This window comes from Petromyzon marinus, chromosome 14 (genome assembly GCF_048934315.1).
Source record: "Petromyzon marinus isolate PM22_M1 ecotype Great Lakes invasive population chromosome 14, UKy_Petmar_22M1.pri1.0, whole genome shotgun sequence".
Lineage (NCBI taxonomy): Eukaryota > Metazoa > Chordata > Hyperoartia > Petromyzontiformes > Petromyzontidae > Petromyzon > Petromyzon marinus.
The window spans coordinates 11,002,831-11,030,487 of NC_133680.1; the positions used below are offsets into that span (position 1 = coordinate 11,002,831).

A 27,657-nucleotide genomic window follows, 5' to 3' on the forward strand; every position below is an offset into this window, starting at 1 on the left:
CACTGAGTGGCATCGAGCAAGGGAAATACCTAAAATCACATGTTGGTAGATTTTAAGAGCAGGTTTGGGAGGTCTGGTGTCTCCTGTGCAACAATTTAAAGGATGGCAAAGTATGTGGTGGTATCAAATATTGGGTAGGTGTGGTGGTATCAGTAACAAATTCTCATCAGTCTTTCCCACTGAAAACGTATTTCAAGCTTGCACATCTTCAACAGGAAAACCCAGCTCTCAGAATAAAGCACCAAGAATATAATCAGTAGGATATAGTCAACGTATGCATGTGATGTGATTATTCAGGCATTTGTGTCACGTGTTAACGAGTTTCCAATTTATCTTGTAGAAAATTTTCCGGGAAGATGAGCTGTTGTCCCTGCAGCTTGTGATGAAAAAACTGGATTTGATCAGTGATCTGCGGGAGAGGTAAGGACACATGCCACTCATCGGTCGTGGGGGAACTCTTGCAAATGTTTATTGCTGCGGAGTTGCATTAACACATACCTTCTGTAGTAAACCATGCTTCAAGAGTCTCTGCCCACCCACCACTGGTCACCTAGCCTTGCACATGCGCCTTGGTGACATTACTCTACCAATTAGTGGCAAACGGTGGTTGTTGCTTTTACGTGCTTTTATGTGTTTTTGTCGCGAAGTCGTATTGTTGAGCAGGTTTGGGACGTCTAGTGTCTCCTGTGCAGTCACTCGGTGAAACCCTTGTAATTCACAGTCAATGTGCCCTTAGGGATTGCAGCTTTTTAAACTTTTTTTTTACATTCAAGCTGCAAATTTTAAGTTTTTTTTAAACTGGTTTCTAACCATTAACAGCATCCTTGGGTTTTTTTTATTCCGGAAAACAAAAATATTGTGGGTTCAGTTTTTAGTTTTCACTTGGAAAAAATGACAAAACAAGTTTTTCACTTCATTTTTTGCCTCTGTTCTATTCATGGTTGAAAACTTTGTTGACTAGAAAAGTTTAAAAATGCTTCAGTGATGTTATTGTGCATCACTCCAGGGATATTTTAAGAAATACAGAGGTAACAGAATAACAACACCGGCACACTCGCAGGTCACTTAAAGACACGTTTTCTCATTGACCAGAAAGGCCGAGATATACAAACCTAGGTATATAATAAGAAGACAACAGTTGGTTTCATTTTTTTGGGTTGCAGCTTCCATTTAAAATAATAACATGAATCACCTTTAACTCACGAGGCTACTGCTGAGGAAGGTCCATCTTTGTGTTGTTTCACCAAATCAACCTAAAGTGGCACTTAAAATCCAGTAAAATGTTAATACATATATTAATAGACATTAGGCAGGCGGGCAGGCGGCGGTGGAGTGGACTATGAACATGGCCACCCAAGTTTAAATTCCTGACAACGGCTAAAATCAATGGCAAGTGATATCTGAGCTGGTGTACCCCCCCCACTGCTTCAACAGTCTGCACTACCAGGGGCGTGGAGCGTGATCACACAACTCCCATGATAGAAAAGGCATTCAAGCAGCAGTTGATTGACAAAGGTTGTAAATGCTTAATTACGATTAATAATAATATTTAAAAAATGTACCATGTTACAACTACTCTATGGGTTGGTCAACCACCTGCTGGTCAAGCAAGCATGGTGATCCTCAGCCCATGGTGAAAATTCCACAGTCTTTTTGATCGGGACCAGTTTATTCATGGGCACAACCATTGTGGACTTGCACAATGTGGTACTCGTTTCAAGAGGCCCAGTCATTATGTCAGCACCTCTTCACTAAAGGCAGCAGTTGAATACAAACCATCGTTTTCAGTATTTTCTCTTTCATGATGTGTCTAATCTCAGGCCTGATCATTTGAAAATTAATTTAGAAAGATTTTGGATAAAATGTCTGTTATTTGGCTTAATTGGTTCACAATTCAGATAATTGCAATACTCATGTCCTTGAGATTTCCCTGTTTGAAATTCACAGTGCTTGGAATATATTAACGCATGCTGCTCTCTCCCTTCAGGCTTCATTCACTCTGCGACTGCAGCTTCCTGTACTGGCACAGAAGTGTGATTCCTATCTATCTGGACGACGTGTTTGATGGCGCGAGTGATTCATCGCGTATGCACGTACGTTATAGTAATAATTTTCTAGTGGCTGGATGACTCAATGGGCTCATGCACTTGTCAGAACACAATAAAAACCGCTTAGGATCCTGGGTTACAATTTGAGCAGTAATGTGATTATATAACGTTCTCAGGTCTGATTAGTTGATGGTCTCATCCTGGTCATCAATGGCTGTACAACAAAAAGTCTTCAATTATTTTTTCCCATCTTATTATTTCAGCTCTGAGATGTGATATTTTTATTTGATTGATATGTGACAAAAACAGTCTTTGCAGAGAACACGGTTGTGCTCCATAGCTCTGGGATGTGTCTTCAGGTTGTACTGTGGCTGGGTGTATGGAGGTGGAAAAGGATGGCAAGTTACCATTCTTGAATGTTTTAATCGAAAAGAGACTGAATGGCTCAATGGGACACTGTCTACAGGAAAGCCACCAATACGGATGCCTACCTAAAACCTGACTCCCACCACCATCCATCCCAGAAGAATTCCTTCATCAAAACTCTACACCATAGAGCTCGATGTATTTCCGATCGTCATCACCTGGCCAGTGAACTGGAACACGTACACCAAGCTCTCAAGATGAATGGATATTCAGACTACACAATCCGTAAAGCTATCACCCCAACCGTTGGGAAAGAACCATCTGAGGACCCAATCAAAACCATCACCTTGCCCATACATAGCAGGGGTCACTAAAAATATTTCCAAAATCATGAGCAAACACAAGATCCAGGTTCGCTTTAATACAGTACATAAAATTCGTGATCTGATCCCATCTGTGAAGGGCAAGATTCCTGACATGCAATATCCCGGCAGCAGTTACATTGGGGAAACTAAGCAACGTGTCTTGGACCATGTTTGTGAGCATAAGGCAGATCTGAAACATGGTCGGACCAATACCTCGGCCGTGGCTGATCATTGTTTTAATACGGTGGGCTCACGAAATTGATTTCTCCAAGATGACGGTACTTTGCAAGCCCACTGGCTATCAACAAAGATTCGTTCATGAAGCCATCCATATATATGGACACAGACACAATATAAACCGAGAAGATGGGTACAAACTGAGCAATCATTGTAAGGAGGTTATCAACCAGTTTGTCATAATTGGCTATAATGTCCCCATCCTACCACTTTCCGATGTTAGTTGTGCTTTACGGCCATTTCAAACTTGCGCTGTCACAGTCACTTCACGCGCCGACCCCTTGGTTGTGGCTCTGCGATCTCCCTTTAACATGCTAATCTCTCTTTAACATGCTCATCTCGCTTTAACATGCTAATCTCTCTTTAACATGCTCATCTCGCTTTAACATGCTAATCTCGCTTTAACATGCTAATCTCTCTTTAACATGCTAATCTCTCTTTAACATGCTCATCTCGCTTTAACATGCTAATCTCGCTTTAACACGCTAATCTCTCTTTAACATGCTAATCTCTCTTTAACATGCTCATCTCGCTTTAACATGCTAATCTCGCTTTAACATGCTAATCTCGCTTTAACACGCTAATCTCTCTTTAACATGCTAATCTCCCATTAACATGCTAATCTCTCTTTAACATGCTAATCTCGCTTTAACATGCTAATCTCTCTTTAACATGCTAATCTCTCTTTAACATGCTCATCTCGCTTTAACATGCTAATCTCTCTTTAACATGCTAATCTCTCTTTAACATGCTAATCTCGCTTTAACATGCTCATCTCCCATTAACATGCTAATCTCTCTTTAACATGCTCATGTCGCTTTAACATGCTAATCTCCCATTAACATGCTAATCTCGCTTTAACATGCTCATCTCCCATTAACATGCTCATCTCTCATTAACATGCTCATCTCCCATTAACATGCTACTCTCTCTTTAACATGCTCATCTCGCTTTAACATGCTCATCTCGCTTTAACATGCGAATCTTCCATTAACATGCTAATCTCTCTTTAACATGCTCATCTCCCATTAACATGCTCATCTCTCATTAACATGCTCATCTCCCATTAACATGCTACTCTCTCTTTAACATGCTCATCTCGCTTTAACATGCTAATCTCTCTTTAACATGCTCATCTCCCATTAACATGCTAATCTCTCTTTAACATGCTAATCTCTCTTTAACATGCTAATCTCCCATTAACATGCTAATCTCCCATTAACATGCTAATCTCTCTTTAACATGCTCATCTCGCTTTAACATGCTAATCTTCCATTAACATGATAATCTTCCATTAACATGCTAATCTCTCTTTAACATGCTCATCTCCCATTAACATGCTTATCCCACATTAGCATGCTAATCTCTTGATTTGAAGCTTTCGCGACTGCAGGAATCCGTAATCTTTGGTTCTTTCGGTAAAGTCACGTTATACCTACGTGACTTTGCCGAAAGAACCTAAGAGTATGCTAATCTCTCTTTAACATGCTAATTTTTACCTGGCAGCCCTTTGATTGGTGGAAAACCAACCACCGTCGGGTTGGCTGTCCACCACTTACATTATCATTGGCTGCTGATATTTGGACTACGCCCTATTCAAACCTTTATAAACAGTTTGCCTTAGAAGCTAACCCCTCTTTTCCTGAAGACGACCGCTTGTGTTGCGATCAAAACGTCGTAGTTTTTTGTTATTTTTTGTTATTTTCTTTGAACCTATCTACGTGACTTTACCGAAAGACCCAAGAATATAAACTATTTTAATTTGTTCAAGGCAAGGCCCACTGAGCGATATAGCTTTTTTTCACAAGTGACCTGGCCACAAATGATATCTCAAGAATGATCTCTCAGCAGCCAAATACTCTAAGATGCATGTTTCTGAATGTGGAGGGGAAAAAATGGAGGACACCGAGAAAAATCCACACCACCACGGGGAGAGAGACATGCAAACTCCAAATATACAGGTGTCTGGGTTGGGATTGAACCCACAATCTCCTCCATACCAGGCGAGGAATTTAACACCTTGCCACCGCGGCTCCCCATCATCAGCCATGATCAATCCACTGCTGGATGAAGTCCTCCCAAAGCCCTTGCCACTTTTCACTGTCCTGCATTACAATAATCCATCCATCACCCATACATGAACTGATCTCATCACTCAGTCTCCCTGGTGGATATCCTTTTTTTGTTGCAGTACATGTTTGCAGCTCTGAGAGACTGCGTACCGCCCATGACGTACATCCGTCACCTGGACTCCCCCCAGCCGCTCCTGGACGCCTTCAACAAGGAGATCACCCAAGTCTTCAAGGAGGTAGCTTTGCTTGCATGGTGCCCTGAAAAGTGGAATCCGCATCTTAATGCAATTCTAATCAAATAAATACACAAATAAATAAATAATGGTTGCTGTGTTCAAATCAGCATTCGGAGTATGGCATTGATCCTTAATTGGTTTCTTTTGGTTAGATCGTGTAGGTATTATGTCACTTAGAGATATGCAACCATCACTACCCAACAAAGCCACGCAAATAAAGTTGTCGTATGGGCAAATGTCCCAATTGAATGTGTTTTTCAGCAAGCCTGTCATGTTGAAAAGCAAGTATAAGATTTTACATTTTTTTGTTTCATTAGCAATTAAAACAATCATCATCAGGTGTTAGCAACAGCTCAGATCTTGAGCGAAAGCACTTATTAATGTAGGTCTCTAAGTATATAATTTTACTGTGGTGAGTGGTATTTGAGCACTTAACTAACTTTGTGGTATTTTTGGATTCATATTGTTTGGTTACATGTTTGGGTTTGGCTGAAGCAATCAGTAACTTGGCTGTATGTGTGGATTGTAATATTGTCATCATATTATAACCAATTTCTTTTTAATTATCTGACCAGGTGGTGCTGTGATTACAGTGCCTGTGATGCTTACAGAGTTGAAAATTAATATCCTGGTCAGGGATTGACTTAGCCAACCATCCTTCCTATGTGAGCAAACTGAATACCACTTTCTACGAGGTCAAAGGTAACGTTAGTTAAAGATGCATCCCTGCAATTGCTTATTCACTCCACTGCAGGCAGAAGGGCCTCCACTAGAGGGAGCTCTAAAGAGCCTCTCGAGAACATATTTTGGCCTACTCTTCTACACTTGCCAGATGTCTTGGAAGAGATCGGAGTACCCCCAATCAATGCTCCGGTGTACCCATTTATACTGCTGGGTGTACAGAGATGGCAGAATTTTAACGCGCAAAGTATTCTCTCGTGCTCGTGGAGAGAGAACGACTTAAGGAACATGAGGATTCACAGATTAGGAGGAAGCTAGTCACGCGATGAGCCGGCACCAATAATTGTCCGAGCTCTGCGTTCCTCCTATATTAAGTTATTATCGGCCAATTAATGGGTATTTACATGCGGGAGGAAACAGGAAGACCCGGAGAAAACCCACGCATGTGAGAGGGCAGTACTACCCCATACACACAGAATAGGTGGAGTCCCCATTTGTGCGCTGTTGCATCCTAAAAAGCCAGGATATGGCACCTTGATGTCGACGGGAAGGAAGTTTAGCAACAGTTGTGTGAATTACCAACCCTTGCGCCTCCATTGTACTGGATTACAGACGTGCACCACCACCACTGGGCTTAGTTTTAGTATATTAATTTGTTGCTATTTATTTTATTCGGTGATTTGCTTACCTTTCCTACACTCTGCACACCTGTCGTGTTTTGTATTGACTCGCTCCTACTAGACATCTGTGAAAAAAATTGCTTCATAGTTCATCGGATTTCTCCAGGATAAGTAAAGATTCTCATGCCGATATTATTGTTATCTCTGTTTGGAGACACTGGATCCTGACCTTTTATTTCACAAAAATCTTGAATGAAGATACCTTTCTGAGCCGATACACAGTTAATTTCTTAAAAAAACACATTCCAATGTAAAGTTATTTAATCCTACTATAGCATTTACTGGCAAATGAGTGATTTAATTTGAATTTCCGAAACTCTCCTATGGGTTGTTCACCTCTCGTGTATGCTGGAAATTAGAGCTCAAATTTGCTTTACGTACATACAGGCTAGACGTTTTTTTTGTAATATGCTTACATTATAGCACAGGCATATGTAGCTTATTTTAAATGTGAAAATTATAGTCATGTGGAACACCTCCAGTGATTTCCACTCCTTGCAAATGATCACCTTACATATTACACACAATTCCTTCATTTCTGTGGCACAAAGTACTTTGATCTGTAGGATGCACTCTATCATTAAAATAAACCCTTGGGCTAGCTTTGAGCGAACATTTTAAAACGTAACTCAAAACATATTGAATCCTTCCTGAAATGGAAGTGGTAGAGAGAAACTAAGCTCATTAAGCAATTCCTATCAAACTATTGAAGATGTTTCAAGCCATTGTATATTGCCTGTTAGGATATGGATGTATTGGCAGTACACCGGTGCAGCATAACACTGGTTCTCATAAAACAGTCTTAAAATAAAAATATGAACTAACATTTGTCTTCCGACTGCTTCGACATCACGCAAACTGATTTTAACGCATCTACAAGATTTACTGACCAGGGTTGCTAATCGTGTGAAAATAAATCATTATTGCACAAAAATGTGTTTTTATATTGTGCAAAAATGTGTTTTTATACCGGTGTATCGCCAATACGTTCATATATATGAATCAGAATCATGGATGATTGCAAAAAAAATAGGAAAAATTTACAAATGAGGGTGGAGAGGTACATGCTTGGAATTAAAACTGAGAAACTAGAAGAGGAAAACTTGTAATAGAGCATATCCGCAAGTTAAAGCCGGTGCCGTGGCGTTCTTTTCTTCAAATTTTTCAAAACAACGTTGAAGTGAATCAATGCATACTAAATGAGATGATGTTCCATAATTCGTTGGTGATGTTATAGTGAAACAAGATAAAGAGCAGCAATATAAATTGAGGACTTGCTGTTTGATAGCCACGGCTGACACAGTGGCAAATTATATCTGAATCGGTCCTGGTGCCCTCTCTTCAATAGCCCACACTGACCAGTGTGTTGAAGTAATGTCAAGCTACCTCTATGATCGACGTGGCGTGGGGAGGCCTTCACCCAACAGAGAATTGACATAGTGCTGCAAATTATTAATTTGAAGGTTCTATTCATATAACTTCAAAAGTAGTGCTGTGTTGTCATATTCCAGGGGCTAAAATACATTACAATTTTTTATTTATACAACATCTAAATGCAAATGCATTGTAGGATGCTGTACAGAAAGTGTGGCATGCATCACAAGGGTAAAAGTGAGGTGTTTATATTTTAAAATCGCGGTTTGATGGAAATCACTTAAGTGTGTCCCACAGGCCACATGGTAGTAATAATAGTTGATATTTCTGCTTTGGCTTTCATAAAAAAAACACTGTGAACTGCTATAAAACACCATACACAAAGAGCGCCCACAAACTGAAAAGGTCATACTTTGCAATTGAGAAGGGGTGGGAGGGGGGACAAGCATTTTGACGCACAGCACAACTAACCCAATAATGACTCAACCCTTAACCAGTATTAAGCCTTTCCGCTGACCCGAACCCCAAGTCTCTCCCTGGTTATTTACCAGAATCCCAGTTGTGTCCTTTTTCAGTTTTGGTGTGAACATCACCCTTATTGTAAGATAGTGTAAGATACATCCGAGTGCTTCGCTCCTGGGGACATAGTTTCCGCCATTGGCTCATGGGCCACCAATGAAGATGACCACCACCCAGAACTCTGTTGAATATTGAGTGAAAGCCTGATGAATCTCACTCCACCCCTAACGCCCCCCCCCCCCCCCCCCTTCGACACCATTGATTCAGTTATCATAATTAGAAGTAACAATTCAATTCAGTAATTTGTTTACATTTTTGTCTTGATTTCACTGCCTTGTTTGTCTTATTAACCCATGTTTATGTCTTGTTTTTATTTGCTTAAACATATAATTCGCATACAATTTGCATAAATGATAATACCTTTCATGCACAAATTGATGCATGTATTGTGAATATAAGGCATTCACACTTATTTCTGTCAGTCTCAGTGCTGGAATTTCACTAAATTAAGTGCAGAACCACATTTAATATGATTGGATTTTTGTGCAATCATTGGTGACCGGGCTGAAACCATCAATTTGCTATGTTTCAGAACCCAGTATAATCATAGGTTCTAGTTGTTCGTGCTTGCGTGTCAATTACTTGACGCATACCCGATGCATAATGTGTCGCTACCGATGCATTATGTGTCGCATACTGATGCATTGTGTGTCACGTAGTCATCTCTGCCGTATCCCCACTCCTCTCGGTCCACATACATCCCTTCACACATCAGGTCATCGTGACTGGCTCATTTTTTAACACTGTCCGACATTAACGTTTTTGACAATAAATATTTGTCAGTGTGTCCCCTTTCCCAAAGAGCATGTGACAGTATTGGCAGGCAGCCTTAGTGGGAGTCTAAAAAAGCTACGGCAAGGGCCATTCGAATAACATTTATCCATCTTAACACAAAGACTTTTGCGACCAATGTCATTCGTAATAAAGGTTTTTTGTGGGGTTATATCACCTAAATATAAATGTGTTGTTAACCCACCACCACCCAGCCAATTAGCAAGGTTTGTCACGTGCCACTTATTTACTACTTCAGGACACTGGTGTAATGGAGAGTAAACCCATAACATGTACAATAATGGGCATGTCTTGTTTACGTGACGAACCTTATTTATGGGGTCGGGTAGTGGTGGGTTCATCTTCTTTGGTTCTTTCGGTAAAGTCACGTAGAATGAGAATAAAATAATAAAATAAAACAATAAAATTCTCACGACGTTTCGGCCACAACACAAGTAGCCTTCTTCAGGTAAAGGAACAAAACTGTCGGGACGACAGAGCTTTAATGAGCTTTAATGACAGTTTTGTTCCTTCACCTGAAGAAGGCTACTTGTGTTGTGGCCGAAACGTCGTGAGAATGTTATTGTTTTATTTTATTATTTTATTCTCATTCTACATGACTTTACCGAAAGAACCAAAGAAGATGAATCCTTGCAGTCACGAAAGCTTTAAATCGAAATTTAGTGGTGGGTTAACGACATTTATATTTACTAAATATAACCTAAAAAAAAGTCACGAATTTAGCCATCTGTTGTTTTCTTTTCTTACAACACAATGTTAAGAATTTGTTTGGCTTGGTGTTCTTACTCTGCTGAGATTTTCATTGAAACAGGTGGATAATTTCGTGTTACGTTATAATGCATGTGCTTCCTAATACATCTGCCCACAGCACTTGCTGGACAAGCTGTGCAAGGAAATAGAGAAGGACCTCCGACTGTCCGTGCATACACACCTCAAACTGGACGACCGCAACCCCTTCAAGGTGGGAATGAAGGACCTGGTGCCCTTCCTGGACATCAGGCCCGTGCGCTTCTTTAACCACTTCATCAACATCAAAGGTAGGACTCGTCATCTACTGCATTCATAGCATCGCATCCACACCCAGTGCATGGTGCTGTGGTTATAAACAATGTCATGGAAGTGAAAGTGGGGGCTGATGGCAGTTGGTGGGTTTTTGGTATTTATGTCTCGTCAATTCCATTGATTTGTTTGTGTCTCTCCCCATGTATCTACCACTCCATGTGCTTCTGTGTCTGTGTGTTTCTTTCTGTTTCTATCTTAATTCTTCCTCCCATCTTACGATGGCTATGCGTAGGATGCAAGGGTATTTGTAAAGAGCAGCCCAGATGTGTATAATTGTATGGTGGTGTTGGCAATTTCATGGCTATGCCAAGGCTCTGCCGCTCAAGCGGTCTTTGAAAGAAACTGAGTGAGCAGCTTCACGGCCTAGCTGAGCCGCCGCATTTGATGTCAAGCCAGAGCCTAGGCCAGACTCAGAATACAGTCTGGAGGTAGACAGACTCATCAGTTACTTTTTTTAAAGGGAACAAAAAAGGTTTAAAAATAAGTATATTTTGGTTCTAAACATTAATATTCACAGGAAACGTAAACACGGTGTTTAGTGTTTATCGGAAAAGTAAATAGTGCTGTTTGGTGCACCCCTAATTACCGTATTTTCCTGCATATAGCCCACATACGCATATACCCCGCAAAAATAGCGTTTTGTGTAAAACAAATTTCAGATAGCCCGCATGCCTCCATATACCCCGCATGCATTCATATCTTTAACGTCGTTACCGCAGCTTAATTCCATCATATTAATACGAAGTTTACATTTGTAATACATTCCACTATCAATTGTTAGCATTAAAATCATAACGTGCACAAAGAAAGCAAACTAACCGGAAATGAGTGAACTTAAAACAGTAAATAAGTAACAAAAGTAAATATACAATAAATAAGTAACACATAACTGGTAAATAAGTAAGTACAGTTTTAGCACTGGTAGATTGCGCACTGCGCATACAATAGCGGCACTACGGTAACGCCGTTGCCTCGCCCCCAACCCCCCACCTCTCCCTCCCCCCAGCTCTCCCGTCACCGTGCCCGCTTCAAACATTGTCGTTTCATTGTACAAACAATTCAAATCATGTAAAACGTGATAACATGTGCAATTTTAGTGTGAGTGGTTTATTCAGCAGTGCTTTAATCAAAGGTAAGTGTTGCATAGTGGATAGTCCTACCATGAAAACATTAAACGAGTTATGACATTCTTGGTTCTTTTGTTAAAGTCACGTAGAAGGGATACAATAAAATAATAAAAATATAAAACAATAAAATTATCACGACGTTTCGACTGCAACACAAGCAATCATCATCAGGTGTGAAAACCACAGCAAGAAAATTTGAAAAAAGTGGCGTTTTTTTAACGTTAGTACCACGGACAGCGATTTTGGCAGTTGTTCAGATGGACGAGTCCATCTATGTTCTGAAAAGAGGAGGGGGGAGAGGAAGATAATGGGATGCGGTCTGAAAGTCACCATAAGCGTGAACACAATCAATTAAGACCCGAAATGGTTTATCAAATCCTTCCAATGATTGCTAAGGCAGAATCCATCTTCTCGGTTGAAATTGTCTCTGTGTTTGTATATGTGGATAGCCTCATGAACGAATCTCTCATGGTAGCCAGATGGCTACCATGAGATAGCCCGCACCTCCATATACCCCGCATGGTCTTGTTTTGTTTGTAAAAAGTGGTATACTCCGTGGGTTATTTGTGGGAACATACGGTAATATCACTTTGTAGGATGGTATATAATCTTATTTGGAGAGACTGGCTCCCAAAATCGGAAAGTATATTTTTCCATTTCAGACAAAAGGGCTGCAAATGAAAGATGATTGCCGCTCCATGCCTTTTTAAGCCATGGAGACATTTACATTTAACTCAAGAGATAATAAATCCATAAGATAAAAAAAAACTCGAGGAAAACAAGAACAGGATAATGACTCAAAGTAGAAAAAAAAGTAAATCTGTCCGTTCATATCTTGGCTACAAACAATGGGGCAATCTGCGCTCACCATTGCCTGCCTCTTGTTAAGCTTCTGTGAACTCATTCACCTTGCAGCTAGATGGATAAAAGTATAAGCTGCCTCAGGAAATAATGGGTGGGGGTGGGGTGGAAAGGTAACTCTTGTAAACATTAACCTATAGGGGCTTACGCTACGGAAAACCAGCCGCCATTGATAAGTTGCCCAAAACCTGGAAACAACCAACGCTAACATTGCCTCAGCATATTTTTCATGTCTTCCCCCCTCCCCTCTCAATTAGATCATTGTGTGTGATTTGACCTGCTAATAATACAGCATTCATAACATCAACACCATCAACAATGATCTTCCCAATGCAGGATCCGATCCATTTGTTTTATAGTGGCCTACAGATGTACTGCTTCCCGAGCGCTTGGTGCAAATGAAACAGTTATCATTGTGCGGTGAAATACTTCCTAGCACATATGTTGGAAAGATTTATATAATCCTTGCATATGTCTACTCTTTCTCCCTTGTATTGTTTTCTCCTCTGTGTCCTTGGAGCAGCACAACATTAATGGTCACGTGCTATTGTGAGTTAGTCATGCAAGTCCATCCCCAATGCAACCAAATCATCCCCTAATAGAGTAATTAGATGACTCTCACTGTTACTGTTTTTTTACTGATTTTAAATTCCATTGTGTTTTTTTTACGTGTCATAAAAAATATTTTTGTTCATTATAATTTATAATGCTTCATAGAATATGAATTCGTGTTCATATTTTGTCTTAATTATACATTCTGTACTGGTCATTGCATATATTGTTTTAATCATTTATCGTATTGTATATGTCGTGTATTGTATGTACTTTTATTACTGGATTTATTATGTATTGTGTGTCAACGATTAGGTCTTGCATTTATTATCTACTGTTTTTCTTAATGTGTATTGAGCATGGTATGGGTTGTGTAGTGTATGCATTGTATGTTAAATATTGGATGTTTTGCTCATTTAGTCTAATGAGCAAAACATACAATACACAATGCAATAATTCTAATTATTTCATCATGAATTTTATGTTATGTATTGTTAGGTGACTTGTGATCGGTCAATATCTATCAACTGCTGAATTAAGGCCTTCCAAATTTGTCACTTAACCTCAGTCTTGGGATCCAATAACTCCATCTAGTTCCTACACATGACCTAATATGATCACTCCATCTCCTTGTTGGCATCCTCTAAGGCATATTCCCCCTCCCCTTGGCTGCCGCTTCGTCTTTTGTAACACAAGGCAACTCCCCCCCCCCCCCCCAAGAGCCAATCTCGACAAGCCTAGTGTCTCCATGTTCCAATGAAGTGTGAGGGAGTGCTTTTCTCTACGAGTACCCCTGAGCCAGTTGTGAAGATTCAAGATTTCCATTTGCAGAGGGGCGAGTCTCTCCAGAGGACAACCACTGTTGAAGTTCCACACAGTGATACTCGTTTCAACAAACCGGGGTGATGAGAGACTGATTAAGCACCCGGTCATAATTAAAATGTGATAAAAAATAATTGCACCTTTCACCGAAGAGCTCAAAGTGCTGTATAAGATACGCCAGCAAACGCTCAGTATAAAACAACTCGTGAAAAAAACTAAAATTCCCCCAAAATAAAATAAATGTTTAAAAGTCATTTACTGAATTTACTAATGGTTGAATAAACAGAAGTGTGTAAATAAGGCTCAGAGATTCTGATATCTCATGGAAGATAATTTTAGAGTCTGAGGGCTACACGCCTATCCACTGAAGCAGATAAGATTTGCATTCCGAGATCTTGGAGACCTTGAGGGGACGTATGGGTACAGCATGTCTCTAAGGTCGGCTGGGGCACGGTGGTTCAGAGCTTTGTAGGTTAGTAATACGATTTTAAACTGATCTTACGTGAATTTGGAAGCCAGTGCAGAGAGGCCAACATGGGCGTAATGTGATCTGAAGGTGTTCTGGTTAACACCCAAGCAGCCGCATTCTGAACACGCTGCAGATTGTTAAGCACATTCTAAGCCACACCAGGGAGCAAGACATTGCAGTAGTCGATGCGAGATTAAATAAAGGCATGGACCAGCTTCTCTGCATCCAAAGCAGATAGAGGGCATCAGATTTGGGAGATATTCCTCGGATGGATAAAAATACTTTTTTTAATGTTTTTAATATGAGCCTTTGAAGGACAAGCATGCAATCACAGATAACCCCTAGATTTTTGACTTCCTGTGCCAAACCGATTACCTGGCCATCAATCATAATGTTGAAGGGTGCTGCTTTTTGAATTGGTTCGTGGGACCCAAAGAGCATCAACTCCCATCCTGACACCATTTAATTGGAGGAAGTTTTATTGCATCCAACTTTTCATGGAAGCCAGCAACGAAGTGCGCGTTGAGCAGATTAAGGGAGCTTAGACTCGGTGAGCATGGAAATGTATTTGTTATCCGCAAAGACAATGACACTTTAAGCCAAGATGTCCGTATGCATGTGTCGATATAGTACAGTATGTGCAACTGTGTTTGTCTTTGTCTCATTGTGTGTTTGTGTATGGTAAATATATTACAGCATTGTAATGCATCTAATGTATGTGTGTGATTATGTCTGTCTGTGGGGAGCGGTAGTGCTGTGCGACGAACCTGGCGAACAGAGTTTGATTTCTGCTCACAACCAATAAGAATGACAATAATCTGAACCAGTTCTGGGTCTCCCCTAGGTTGACTTGGCCTCACATCAGTACCTGGTGTGATGTGTAAACATCACCACTAGGGAGACAAAGGCGGTCGAGCGTGATGCTAGCCAACCACACGCTCGTGTGCCGTGCCGCTCTTCATAGGTGCTCGCTAACAGCACTTGCCCCAACAGTCTGTTAAGGCTATACGGAGTTTCTTGGTGTGTATTTATGTACGTGTGTGTAAAAAGCATGTGCAAATATGTGCGTGTGTCTGTGTGAAGGTGTGAAATTGTGAAAATAAATATAAGCGTGTATATGTCTTTGTGTATGCGGTCCTGGTATTTATGTGTGATGACCGGCCAGGAGAAATAGGTTGAGTTTTTGATAGTCTTTAAAGCAATAAAAAAACAATAAAAAACTGATCACAAAATATTTATTGATATTAACTTAAAAACTTTGATGGAAATTAAAATATGGCTATAAATGTAACTAGAATCATTTTTTAAAGTCAAAATAATAGGAAACAAACACTGTTAAAATAACAATATTTTAATATTTCCAGGTAAAACCTGGAAATATTAAAATAACAATATTTTAATATTTCCAGGTAAAACCTGGCCACAAAAGATCGCTCAACGAAGTGGCTTATCATGTGGAAAATTATAGCAGCCAAATACTCTAAACGCATGTTTCAAAATGTAGAGGGAAAAACTGGAGGACCCGAAGAAATGCCAAACAACACGCAGTATTACCAAAGGCACATTGGGGAGCTATATACTCTTTGCAGAGAAAATAAAAAGCGTGTACCTAATTCCACGCAACGACAGGGACAACATGCAAACTCCAGACATACAGGCGTCAGGGTCGGGATTAAACCCACGACCTCCTGTATATATGGTGCCCAAGGAGCGGTGACGTTTCCCTCATCCCCTGCTGGATTTCTAAGGGCAAAGCATATGAATTAACCTTGCAGTTGTGCATCAAACACTTTAACCATTGTGCATCTCACTAATGAATCAAACCTTTCACCTAACCGGTATGGAGCTGATACCGAGTTTCACCGTGTCTCACTTTATGTTTTTCCACGCCATAGCGTACGTGACGCACTACCTGGACAAGACATTCTACAACCTCAACACAGTGGCGCTGCATGACTGGGCCACCTATAGCAAGATGCGCAATTTGGCCACGCAGCGCTACGGTCTGGATATGGCTGAACCACACCTCCCCAGCCAAACATTGGAACAGGTATTGCTTATCTTTGTCAAGCCCCAGTGTCTCCCTACTTGAACAAGGCTGGAGCTGTGCTTATCTCCATTGGGCACATTGAGCCAAAAGTGGAAATCCCACATTTTTACGGCTATGCTCACTTTCTACATAAGACATTCAATTGAATGTGTCTTAATGTTAAAATGAGCAATGGAACGGTGCCGATTTTCATCGGTGGCCTGTTTCCATGACAGCGACATTTTTAAAGCAACTGACCCATAGCAGCCAGCTTCCTGACAGTGGAAATGTTAGCATTCACAGAAGTCCACAGTTATGCCAGCCTTGTCACCACACCAAAGATTACTGGTCTTGGTGGAAAGGCAGAATTTGTCGTCGGCATTGGTGTCTGTGCCCTAATCTAGGCTCAATAATAATTTACATTTCTTTGGAGAATTTCATCCGTAGATCCCAATGCGCCGTGTATGAAAAGCAGGAAATAAACAGAACCAAGGTAAACGGTCATAACTAGGGAGTAATTGCCAATTTAAAGATGAAAGTTGAGTTTTCAAAGCAGACTTAAAAAGCTCTTAACTACTCTGTCTGATTAATTACCAAAGGCAATGCGTTACATCGTTTGGGAGCTGCACTCTCAAAAGCTGATCACTCCAGGAAATTAACCTTGACCTCGGAGTACTTAGAAGAAGGCGATCCGAATAGCTCGGATACCTCGTTGGCAGCGTAAACACGGATCGCTTCCTGCAAATATTGTAGGGCTAACCCATTGAGAGCCTTGTAGATCAGCATTAGGATCTTATCGTCCCCTCGATACTTGACTGGTAGCCAGTGCAATGGCAAGAGAGCGAGGTGTGATGTGCTCGCAAAACAGTGTGGGCGTAAACAGTCTAGCAGACCAGCGGATTGAGAAACAAACGCAATGAACAGGCCGGAGTGTACCCAGCACCGTACTCGGAATCCTGAACAGTAACGCTTTGCGGTAATCAAATCGGGATAACACAAAAACAAGGACCAGTCTCTCTCTAAGTCATGCCTATGATTGACTGCCTATATCTAAACTAAATATTCCCACTGTTTTTGTACAGATGCATTTGCATGCAATTTAAATCCAATGTCCATTGTATTAGAAAGACAATGGACTGATGCTAATCTTGTGATTTTGATTCAAGGACATCCCTGTAAATGAGGCAGTTGCCTCAATTGTCTCCATATGGCAAAATCAATAGTGATGCATCTGAGCCACATTTATAGGATGGTGGATTTCTCCTGTGAATAAAGTATTTTACGTACAGTTAATTGTGAATGGCTGGTTCATTTTTAACATGTAGGCTTTCGCGACCAATATTATTCATAATAAAGGTTTTTGGGTTAGATCGCGTTTATTTATAAATGTGTCGTAACCCTCCAATCAGCAAAAAAAGTGTCATGTTGACAAAAGACAAATAATTCACTACTTTAGCCCACCGGTGTGTTGAAGAGTGAATCCACATTTACAGTTTGAGTACGACGTTTCGCTGGTAAATACATCCAGCATCATCGGGCAATTCGCCAGAATGGTAAAGCCCTCGCTTGCTCCCGGTTTTATATAGAGTAGCAGGGTGACGTCATCACTTAACTCATATCAGGTGCAGTGATTAGAGGCGGAGGGGGGGGTATTGTAATTATATAATCGATTAGTAATCAGTCATTGGTTATGATTAGTAATGAGTTGTAGATTAGTAATTCTTTAAATCAAAATGTAATGTGTATTATTTAATAATGCGCTTCCAGGCTGCACTAAGCCTGTAGCTGTCAGAGCGATTAAAGTTATTCTTGTTCCTCTCAATTTCAATGGATTCTCTAATTAGTCTTTGCCAGTAATAATTAGTTTTACACACCACTGCAACATTGTCAAAATCAATTGAGTGTCCTTGTTGACAAGCATGTTCTGCCACTGCCGAGAGTTGTGTTTGAGATAATTTAATATTTCTCTGATGTTCTTTTAGTCTTACGCTGATGTTACGTCCCGTCTGCCCAATGTAGCAGCTTCCACATAAACAATTAATCCGATATACACCTTCTGTTGATAATTTAGGTAATGCGTCTTTAGTGCAAGATACTAGTTTTTGAATTTTGTGTACTGTACCAAATCTTACTGTAATGTTTTGCTTTTGCAAAACACGGGCTAATTTGTCAGTTACTCCTGAGATATATGGAATTTTTATTGTTTTAACAATCTGCTCGCTTTCAGCAGTATTGCTTTGCGATCGTGATTTGGCATTCAGTGCTCTGTTAATTTGAGCATTATTGTAGCCATTCTGTCGTAGTGCGTCTTTAACGTGTTTACACTAGTAAAGAATACCGGTTTACCAAAAGATATTCCGAAACTTGCTGGCCATTGTTTAAATAACACTTACTTCTTATGGAGAGGGGATTTCTTTAAACAAAAGGAAGGAGCAGCAATGGGTTCTCCTTTATCCCCTGCTATAGCAAATTTGTACATGGAAAACTTTGAAATAAGAGCACTTGCCTCGAGCACATTAAAACCATCCTTTTGGTTTAGATATGTGGATGACACTTTGGTTATCTGGCCACATGGTAAAGATACACTTAATGATTTTCTAAATCATCTCAATGCACAAAACTCGTCCATCCAGTTCACCATGGAAATGGAGGTGAATAACACACTCCCATTCCTAGATATTTTGCTTGGACATGGCCTAAACGGTAAAATAACACACAGCGTTTACAGAAAGCAAACGCACACTGAATCCTATCTGAATGCAGAATCACATCATCATCCAGCTCAGAAATCCTCTCTTATCAAGACGCTCATACATCGGGCTAAAACAGTGTCAGATGGTGAGAGTCTAGTGAGAGAGAGTGAGAGAGAGTGGATTCACTCTAGTGAGAGAGAGTGAGAGAGAGTGGATTCACTCTTCAACACACCGGTGGGCTAAAGTAGTGAATTATTTGTCTTTTGTCAACGTGACACTTTTTTTGCTGATTGGCCGTGTCGGGTGGTGGAGGGTTACGACACATTTATAAATAAACGCGATCTAACCCAAAAACCTTTATTATGGTTCATTTTTATTGGTTTATAAGTTATAAGCATCCGTGCTCACTGCTACTTTCAGTGGTATCCCTCTCACACGCATCTCCGGCTCTGAAGTAGCTACTTGGATAAATAAAGCTCCTCATAAATTCTCAAGAGGCACACACGTATTTGAAACCTTGGCCATTCAAACATATACCGTCGAATTCAATACACAGTAAAAGGACTAGACTGGTGACAGATGGGCTGTCTTTCTTACAACAATCATGCGATTGTGTTTTCACGAGAGCCAGTCGGCACAGGCTGTCTTTTATACATCATCCTTCCCCTTGCCGACGTTTCCACAATCACTTAACCGCAGCTGCCACGTTAATAGGGCTCAGCGGATAAAGAAAACCCTAACCTGTTTGGTGGTATTGTGCCACTCCAGGAGTTTGCTATCAAGCACTATTTGGGCAGTCCTTGTCGTGCATTGTTCAACGTTTCTCGAGCGCACAGTCGGCACATGCTGTTTTCGCTTACAAAGTGGCTAATGCAGGCATTTCGTGCCAGCTCACAGCTGAGCTTTCAATTGCCGCTGCAATTGCGCTGCTACAATGCATGCACGTTGTCGGTGGGATATCACCCTTTGACCCAGTGTTCTTTAGATTAATATTTCTGTAAACATAATTGCAGGATGTCCAAACTGTCATAAAATGTCACTGAGAATGCCCTTACGGCATTCCTGGGTAGCTGCAGAATTGAAATTATTGATCCAGTGTTGATTGCCTGAGTGGCCGGTATGGTACCCACAAGGGTATCAGACCACTACCTGGTATTGAGCAGTGGCAGGTACTGGTAGCAGGTATAATAAACGAAGAGTGTATTTATTGTGTGGTGCAATATTTATGAAAGTGCATGGTATTACGTGAATGTTTGTTTTAATTGCAGGGACTCGATGTTCTGGAGATCATGCGAAACATTCACATCTTTGTGTCCAAGTATCTCTACAACCTCAACAATCAGGTGAAGTGTTTTACATTTCAGTTTTTTTTTACCTGCGGTGATCAAAATTGTGTTGGAGAATAGATGTTAAAAGGGATACGTGCAAACATATAAAATAATTTCTCAGCGTAGTAACTTCTGAACATCAATACATATTTTCTGTAATATAATGCATCATTCTGACTCATAATCTTATCCTGTCAGTGCAACATCTTTTTTGTGCTGTACATTCAAAGCTTTGACTGCCCTTCATGGACATACCGTTGATACTTTAATGTCATAGAGTTGGCTTGGTATATCACGCACAAATTGACCATATGTGAGCTACCTACCTGCAAGACAATGAAGCGGTATAGCAGATAGATGTATGGCTGATGTGTGTAGGTTTTCTCTGGGCCCTTGTCTAATGGCCAGCTATTCCCGTGCCTCCTTATTAGGGTTGTGATGAATTTTTGCGCTCCAGAGACGTTGACCTATTGTGGACGTGTAAATCAATGCACGCACTTCGTCGGCCGCCCCACACGCATCATGGATCAGGTTGCCACTGTAAGGTTACGTCCCAACTTGTTGGCCCAAGTCCTCTGTTCCTCACTACCACTGCCCACATTGATGTACCTAACCCTCATGCTGTCACTGTCATGCCACCTGTCATTCATAATACCATCTTCGATCACATTTTACCAATTAACTTTACAAGAACAAATCTCACCCAGAAAATCTCATCGCCTAATTCCTTACAACATACTTCTATCCTTGATGACTCTCAGTTAATCCTGGGAATGGATGCTTTTCTCATTAATGCCAGATTTTCAGCTAGGCATGCTATCTCTTTATCAGAAAAAAAACAAGGAGCTGAAACCCCAATTTCCCTGCCTGACAGAGACCTAGTTTCATAAGTCATCCATTCCAGACATAGTAAACCACCTTCCCCATGGTTATAAAATGTACCTAGTGAATAGACTCTCAAAACGTGGTAGTGGTGTGGCTGTCATTTTTCAGTATCATTAGCACTGCATCTGTAGGCCTGCCATTTATTTCAAGTCCTTAGCATATCTATGTTCATTGCTGGTTTGAGAACAATTACTCCTTTAAACTGTCCATTGTTTATCATCCCCCTGGTTCAGATTCTGATTGGTTGGATGACATTTTTGAGCTGAGTATATGACCCTGTCACTGGAGTCCCCTTTCTCCCTGATACTGGGGAATTTCAGTGCCTGGGCCAACACTCCCCATGACAAGTTCGCCTGCAAGTTCACAGACATGTTCTTTGGTTCTTTCGGTAAAGTCACGTAGAATGAGAATAAAATAATAAAATGACACAATAAAATTCTCACGACGTTTCGGCCACAACGCAAGCGGCCGTCTTCAGGTGAAAGGAACAGACCTGTCGGGACGACAGAGCTTCATTGACGACAGAACTTCATTGACGACGTCCCGACAGGTCTGTTCCTTTCACCTGAAGACGGCCGCTTGCGTTGTGGCTGAAACGTCGTGAGAATTTTATTGTGTTATTTTATTATTTAATTCTCATTCTACGTGACTTTACCGAAAGAACCAAAGAAGATGAATCCTTGCAGTCACGAAAGCTTTAAATCGAAATTCACAGACATGCTTAGCCTAAACCAGGGGTTGGCAAGCAAAATAACAAGAAGAGCCATTTTTCGAATTCATTAAAAAAACTCTTTCAAGAGCCGCAATGCACGTAGTGAATACGAGACGGTGGTCCTTATTACATAATGTCACAAAATAGTGCTTAAAGAGCTGCATACGGCTTCAGAGGCTCAGGTTGCCAACCCCTGGCCTAGACTATATGCAAGCTGTCAATAGTCCAAGCCATTGAGCTGGACATACACTGAACGTAATTTTTTTGCACAGATCACAATTTTCTATTTTGTAAATGATTCAGGTCCACCGGTCGGATAATTTTCTGATTTAATTTTAACTTAACATAAAAGCTCGTTTTCATCCTCATATGAAAAAATAAAGCATTCTAATTAGACCTGATGAATTATTAACCACTGATAACCTGACACCATTTCTGCAGGAGGAACTGCGGACTATTAACTCCACAGTTCACCTTGCCAAGTTAATAAACCTGTGTAACGTTTCACTCGCCAACGTTCTTGACTCAATGGCTCCAAAAATATGATTTTGCCTTACGCGTTTGCCCCCTCAACCCCCGTTCACACAAAACTTGATTATTCTCAGAAGGCAATTGCGCTCAGCTGAACGCCGTTGGTGTAAAACCAGCCTGCTCGCTGACACTTTTTCACTCAAACTGATTAGGAAACATGAGACCTCCTTTGCCAGTAACAAGATATAGGAATAGGTTTTACCCTTTTAGCTGGCACAAAAACTGACACCTTTATTCAAGGCATCATATTTGCAATAACCACAACACAAGCAGTCAAAATGCAAACAAAAAAGACAACTCTGATAATAATATGCACTGTCCTTGAATTTGATTGGTCCACACCCAAGACAGCTTTTCTTAGAGCCTAGTCTCCATTGGTGTTGGACCAGAAGACGCCAAAAGGCGTACAACTCAAAAACAGCGCACTATCAGAGTATTGAGGGCTCGGGGTGAGCATTTACATTATGAGACCTCCTTTGCCAGTAACAAGATATAGGAATAGGTTTTACCCTTGTAGCTGGCACAAAAACTGACACCTTTATTCAAGGCATCATGTTTGCAATAACCACAACACAAGCAGTCAAAATGCAAAACAAAGAGACTAGGCTCTAAGAAAAGCTGTCTCGGGTGTGGACCAATCAAATTCAAGGACAGTGCATATTATTATCAGAGTTGTCTTTTTTGTTTGCATTTTGACTGCTTGTGTTGTGGTTATTGCAAACATGATGCCTTGAATAAAGGTGTCAGTTTTTGTGCCAGCTAAAAGGGTAAAACCTATTCCTGATTAGGAAACAATATCACCAAGAAATCGTTGATGCCAAGTAAACGTATTCTGCAAATAGGATTGAAACAAGAGTCGACCTCAGCATTTATTCAAAGTTGTCAGTGGAAACCTGTCATGCCTTTGAATATTTTTTTCAAACAAAATTCATCATATGCTTAGTTTTTTCGGTAAAGTCACGTTGAAGGGAAACAACAAAATAATAAAATATATATAAAACAATAAAAAATTATCACGACGTTTCGACCATAACTCAAACGGTCGTCTTCAGGTGTGTTGGTTTGCATAAATTTATTTTTAAACGGCGCATTTATTTATTTATAAAAAACGTTAGCACCACGCGCAACGATTTGGCAGTTTATTTAGGACTAGTCCATCTATATTCTGAAAAGAGGAGGGGGAGACGAAATTTTTTTATAATGTATGCTGTCTGAATATCCATTCCCAATACCGTCGGTTCAGCCCCCTCTAGTCCTCAGGTGAGAGACTCTGTGGCTCCCTGTTTACATGAGTTCAGACAAGTCCCTATGTCCGATCTCACAGAAATCCTAACAAAGATGAAGCCAACTTTTTGTGACAGTGATCCATATCTCTCATTACTGGGCAAACAGAGCCTTCACATTTTGGGTGCTATCCTGCTAAAAATCGTCAATCATTCAGTCAGGGTGTATTTCCTCATGACTTGAAACTTGCGTCTGTTGAAACATTACTAAAGAAACCAAACCTGGGCCATAATTATTGTAATAACTATCAGCCTATATGAATTCTACAATTTTTAAGCAAACTCATAAAAAAACATGCTGCTATGCAGTTACAGGACCATTTGTTATCTGGCAGACTTTTTGACACCAACCAGTCTGGATTTCAACCCTTTCATAGCACTGAGACTTGGGTATTGTCGATGAGTTACACCATGTGCTAGATAAAGAGGGATCAACTATGTTAGTCTTGTTAGACTTCTCAGCAGGGTTTGCCATAATAGACCATGCTCTTTTATTGCAAAGGCTAGAACAGAATGTGAGAATCTATGGGACTGTACTCAATTGGTTAAGGTCATTGTTGATCAAGCACTCCCAAAATATAAATAATGGGCTCTCATTCCCCTTCAGCCCAGCCAATCACGTGTGGAGTCCCACAGGGGTTGATATTATCACTCCTACTGTTCGGATAAGCAGAACTTTACTACCCTGTCTGCTTGTCTGTCAGATATCGACAGTTGGTTGTCTAACAACTGACTGAAACTCAATCCGAACAAGTCAGATTATTTGCTGTTTGAACTGCGAGTCTAAACTTGTTGACCAGAGGCCCATGGCAGCGTCTTTAACTGTCAGTAGAACCTCACTGCATCATTGGATGCTATGAACATGTGAACTTGGACCCGCACTGGGTCACACGGGGAGACGAGATGGAGACAAGGTGGTGCGTGTATTCTTTCGCGGCAGTATCATCGCAAGCATTACCCTTACAATGCATGCAGGAATCTTGCAGTCAACTGCGAATGGTCGAGCCACAGGGGCATGATCATTGAACTAAACATAATTATACTTGGCTTGAAGTGAAATTCGTGATTGGGAAAACCCAGGTCAAGGTGTTGGTGTATGCAGAAACTATCAATCCACTGCTTACTTATGTGGTCACATCTGGTGTGGCAGCTTGTTAAAATATGTTTGCATTTATGATTATAGCTGTCAGCTAATATGCAATTTCCAGTTTATAGCAGTCTAGTTTGGCTGTATTTTTTATTATTGGAAATCAATTTGTTTCTGAATAAGTTCTACTTGGAATAAGTTTATAATTTTCAAGAGCAATTATATATGTAGCCTCGTATATTTGCAGTTTTGCATTTCGCAATTATGACTTTTTTTTTCACTAAAACCAATGTTTTGCTACATTTGTAATGGGTTCTATTGAGGTGCGTTTTACTGGTAGGAACGAAGTTGTAAACTGAGTGTACCAGCCTGCAATAGATGAATGTGTCCGTCCGTCCGTCCCCTTTCAATACTTTAACGAAGTGAAATCTCGTGCTGTTGGGTGTAAAAGCAGCAATAGACAGCGCAGAGACTTGATATGTCTTATTGCACCCAACATTTGGAAATCACATTATCTCATTTGCGAACTTCGCTTTTGGGGATGTGGCAAATTCACACACAGCCCACAGCCGAATACCATTTGCGAGGCGAAGTTCGAAGGCACCGTGACGTTACTTTGCCAATGTTCCTACCAGCCCACCCTGCAGGGACCTGTTATTAACTAACACAACAGGTAACTCTTAACTTCAACAGGATAATGACATAGGGTGGTAACTAACTATATACACTTTGAGGTATGACTTTACATATTGGATGGGACAACTACTAAATCGGACCTGGACAGCCAACACTCTGCCTGGTCCACGTACGCGAATACCGGAGACCGAAGACCCACGAAGACGGAGGATTTCTTCCCAGGGATGAATAACCCCGATCCCCGCCGGGACTCGGCTTTTATCCGCTGCGACGTGGCCAGGCCCCGCTCTTGGCCACGCCCCTTTTCCAGATCCTTCTCGACGACTCAGGACCCACATCACGTGTTCCTCTCGCCTCCTCCCTGGTCCTCGTTACCACCTTATCTGGTCACGTGCCCTCTCGGGTTCACCCAGACTGTCATCACCTCACCCGACCTGTTCCCTTTTATACTCACTCAAGTGCCAGGAAGAGAGTCTCCGCCCATACAGTACCACTCACTCCGTACTGTCGTTACACTATAGTGCCATCATGTATGACACTGCACATTCATTGGTTCATAACATTTTAAAAGCTTTGTAGTCAGTGTCTTAGTAGAAATTGGGAATGCTATATATTATATACTAGCTTTACTACCCGGCTTCACCCGAGACTTGGATTCTTCGATTTAAAGCTTTCGTGACTGCAGGGATTCATCTTCTTGGTTCTTTCGGTAAAGTAACGTAAAATGGAAATAAAATAATAAAATAAAACAATAAAATGCTTTATTTTTTAATAAAATAATAAAAATAAATAAGAAATATTGTTTTATTAAAATATTTTTATTATTTTATTTCCATTTTACTTGATTACCGAGAGAACCAAGAAGGCTTGGATTCTTGTCTTGGATTAATACACGGCCTACGCGGAGGGTGGGGGGGAGATGCGTGACGTCAGCGGGCACACTGTAACGCTGCCGCATGCGGGTGACATCACAGATGTGACGTCACCGCTCACTTGTCCATTATTGCGCCCCCAAAATACAAAGTCTATTTTTATAATAATAGGGTTTTTCCCCCTTTTTTCTGGCAACAAAACTGAAACCTTTTTTATAAGGAATCATGTGTGCATTAACCACAATACTTATGGTCCAAATGCAAACAAAAAGCACTCTGATAATATATTATAAAATAGATAATCTATTTTTATACTTTTTGCATTGTGTACAGTCTGGAAGCTTAACCACATGCCACATTTCAAGTTTGTTGCATGTCGGGAAGTATTCTAAACATTTTCAACAGACACACATTCACAAATTTCCCTTTTATATATATAGATGATTAAACTGTTCACACAATGCAATACAATTTAGATGTCTAGCGTACCAAAATGTGAGTATCCAAAACGTATTTGGCCACAACCAGAACTAATATGCAACACAGAAAGCCTAAGTCTACAGACTCCAGCAGGGGAGTCTTATATTGCCTTGCATTCACCATTTCATAAATTATAAATCCATTTTTGCCCATCCTTTCCAAATAGAAATCATTTGGATTTATCGCAATGTGCACTTTCAATTATTCTTTGCTTCTTTCGGTAAGAATCAAAGAATAATTCCTGCAGTCACGAAAGCTCCAAATCAAGTGTGCACTTTCAATGTTTGTCATATTGTACCACTATTTAACCCCGGTTCTCTTTAACTTAACAGACGTGTCAGAAATGTTACACTTTAAGAATACGAGATGTTACTGCTGCAACATATTGTACATAGAATAATGGAAATGAAAAAAACATGGTTTCGTTCAGTGACTCATCCGAGATATCACTTCACTTAAGTGGTTGCTGCCTGGCAACGTATGTGGTGTCCTGACTTTAAATATTGAATTTATTCCAGAAAGCCTAAGTCTACAGACTCAAGCAGGGGAGTCTTATATTGCCTTGCATTCGCCATTTCATTTTAAAGGAATGTTTTACAAGTGGGAGGAAGCCAGAGTACATGCGTGAAACTCACTCACATGAAAAGACAGACCTCTCACAAACCCTGGGAGCTTTATTTTCTACTTGACCATGATGCTGGCCTGTTGATTTGAGTCTTCCAACACATTACAATCCCTCTGTCTCTTTTGTATGGCAGAGGGAAAAGGTACAGTTTAAAAACATTTGATTGTTGAATG

The 27,657-nt window shown here is 40.6% G+C and overlaps 1 protein-coding gene across 1 annotated transcript in view; it reads left to right on the top strand.

Annotated features, from left to right (window-relative positions):
- Window positions 1–27,657, top strand: part of WASHC4 (WASH complex subunit 4) — a 103,690-nt gene that overhangs the window by 38,085 nt on the left and 37,948 nt on the right. Inside the window, exons 18-23 of the mRNA XM_032954049.2 lie at window positions 341–420; window positions 1,988–2,093; window positions 5,208–5,324; window positions 10,299–10,467; window positions 16,219–16,373; window positions 20,314–20,388. Coding sequence (XP_032809940.1) covers window positions 341–420; window positions 1,988–2,093; window positions 5,208–5,324; window positions 10,299–10,467; window positions 16,219–16,373; window positions 20,314–20,388 — 702 coding nt within the window. The remainder of the gene's footprint in view (window positions 1–340; window positions 421–1,987; window positions 2,094–5,207; window positions 5,325–10,298; window positions 10,468–16,218; window positions 16,374–20,313; window positions 20,389–27,657) is intronic.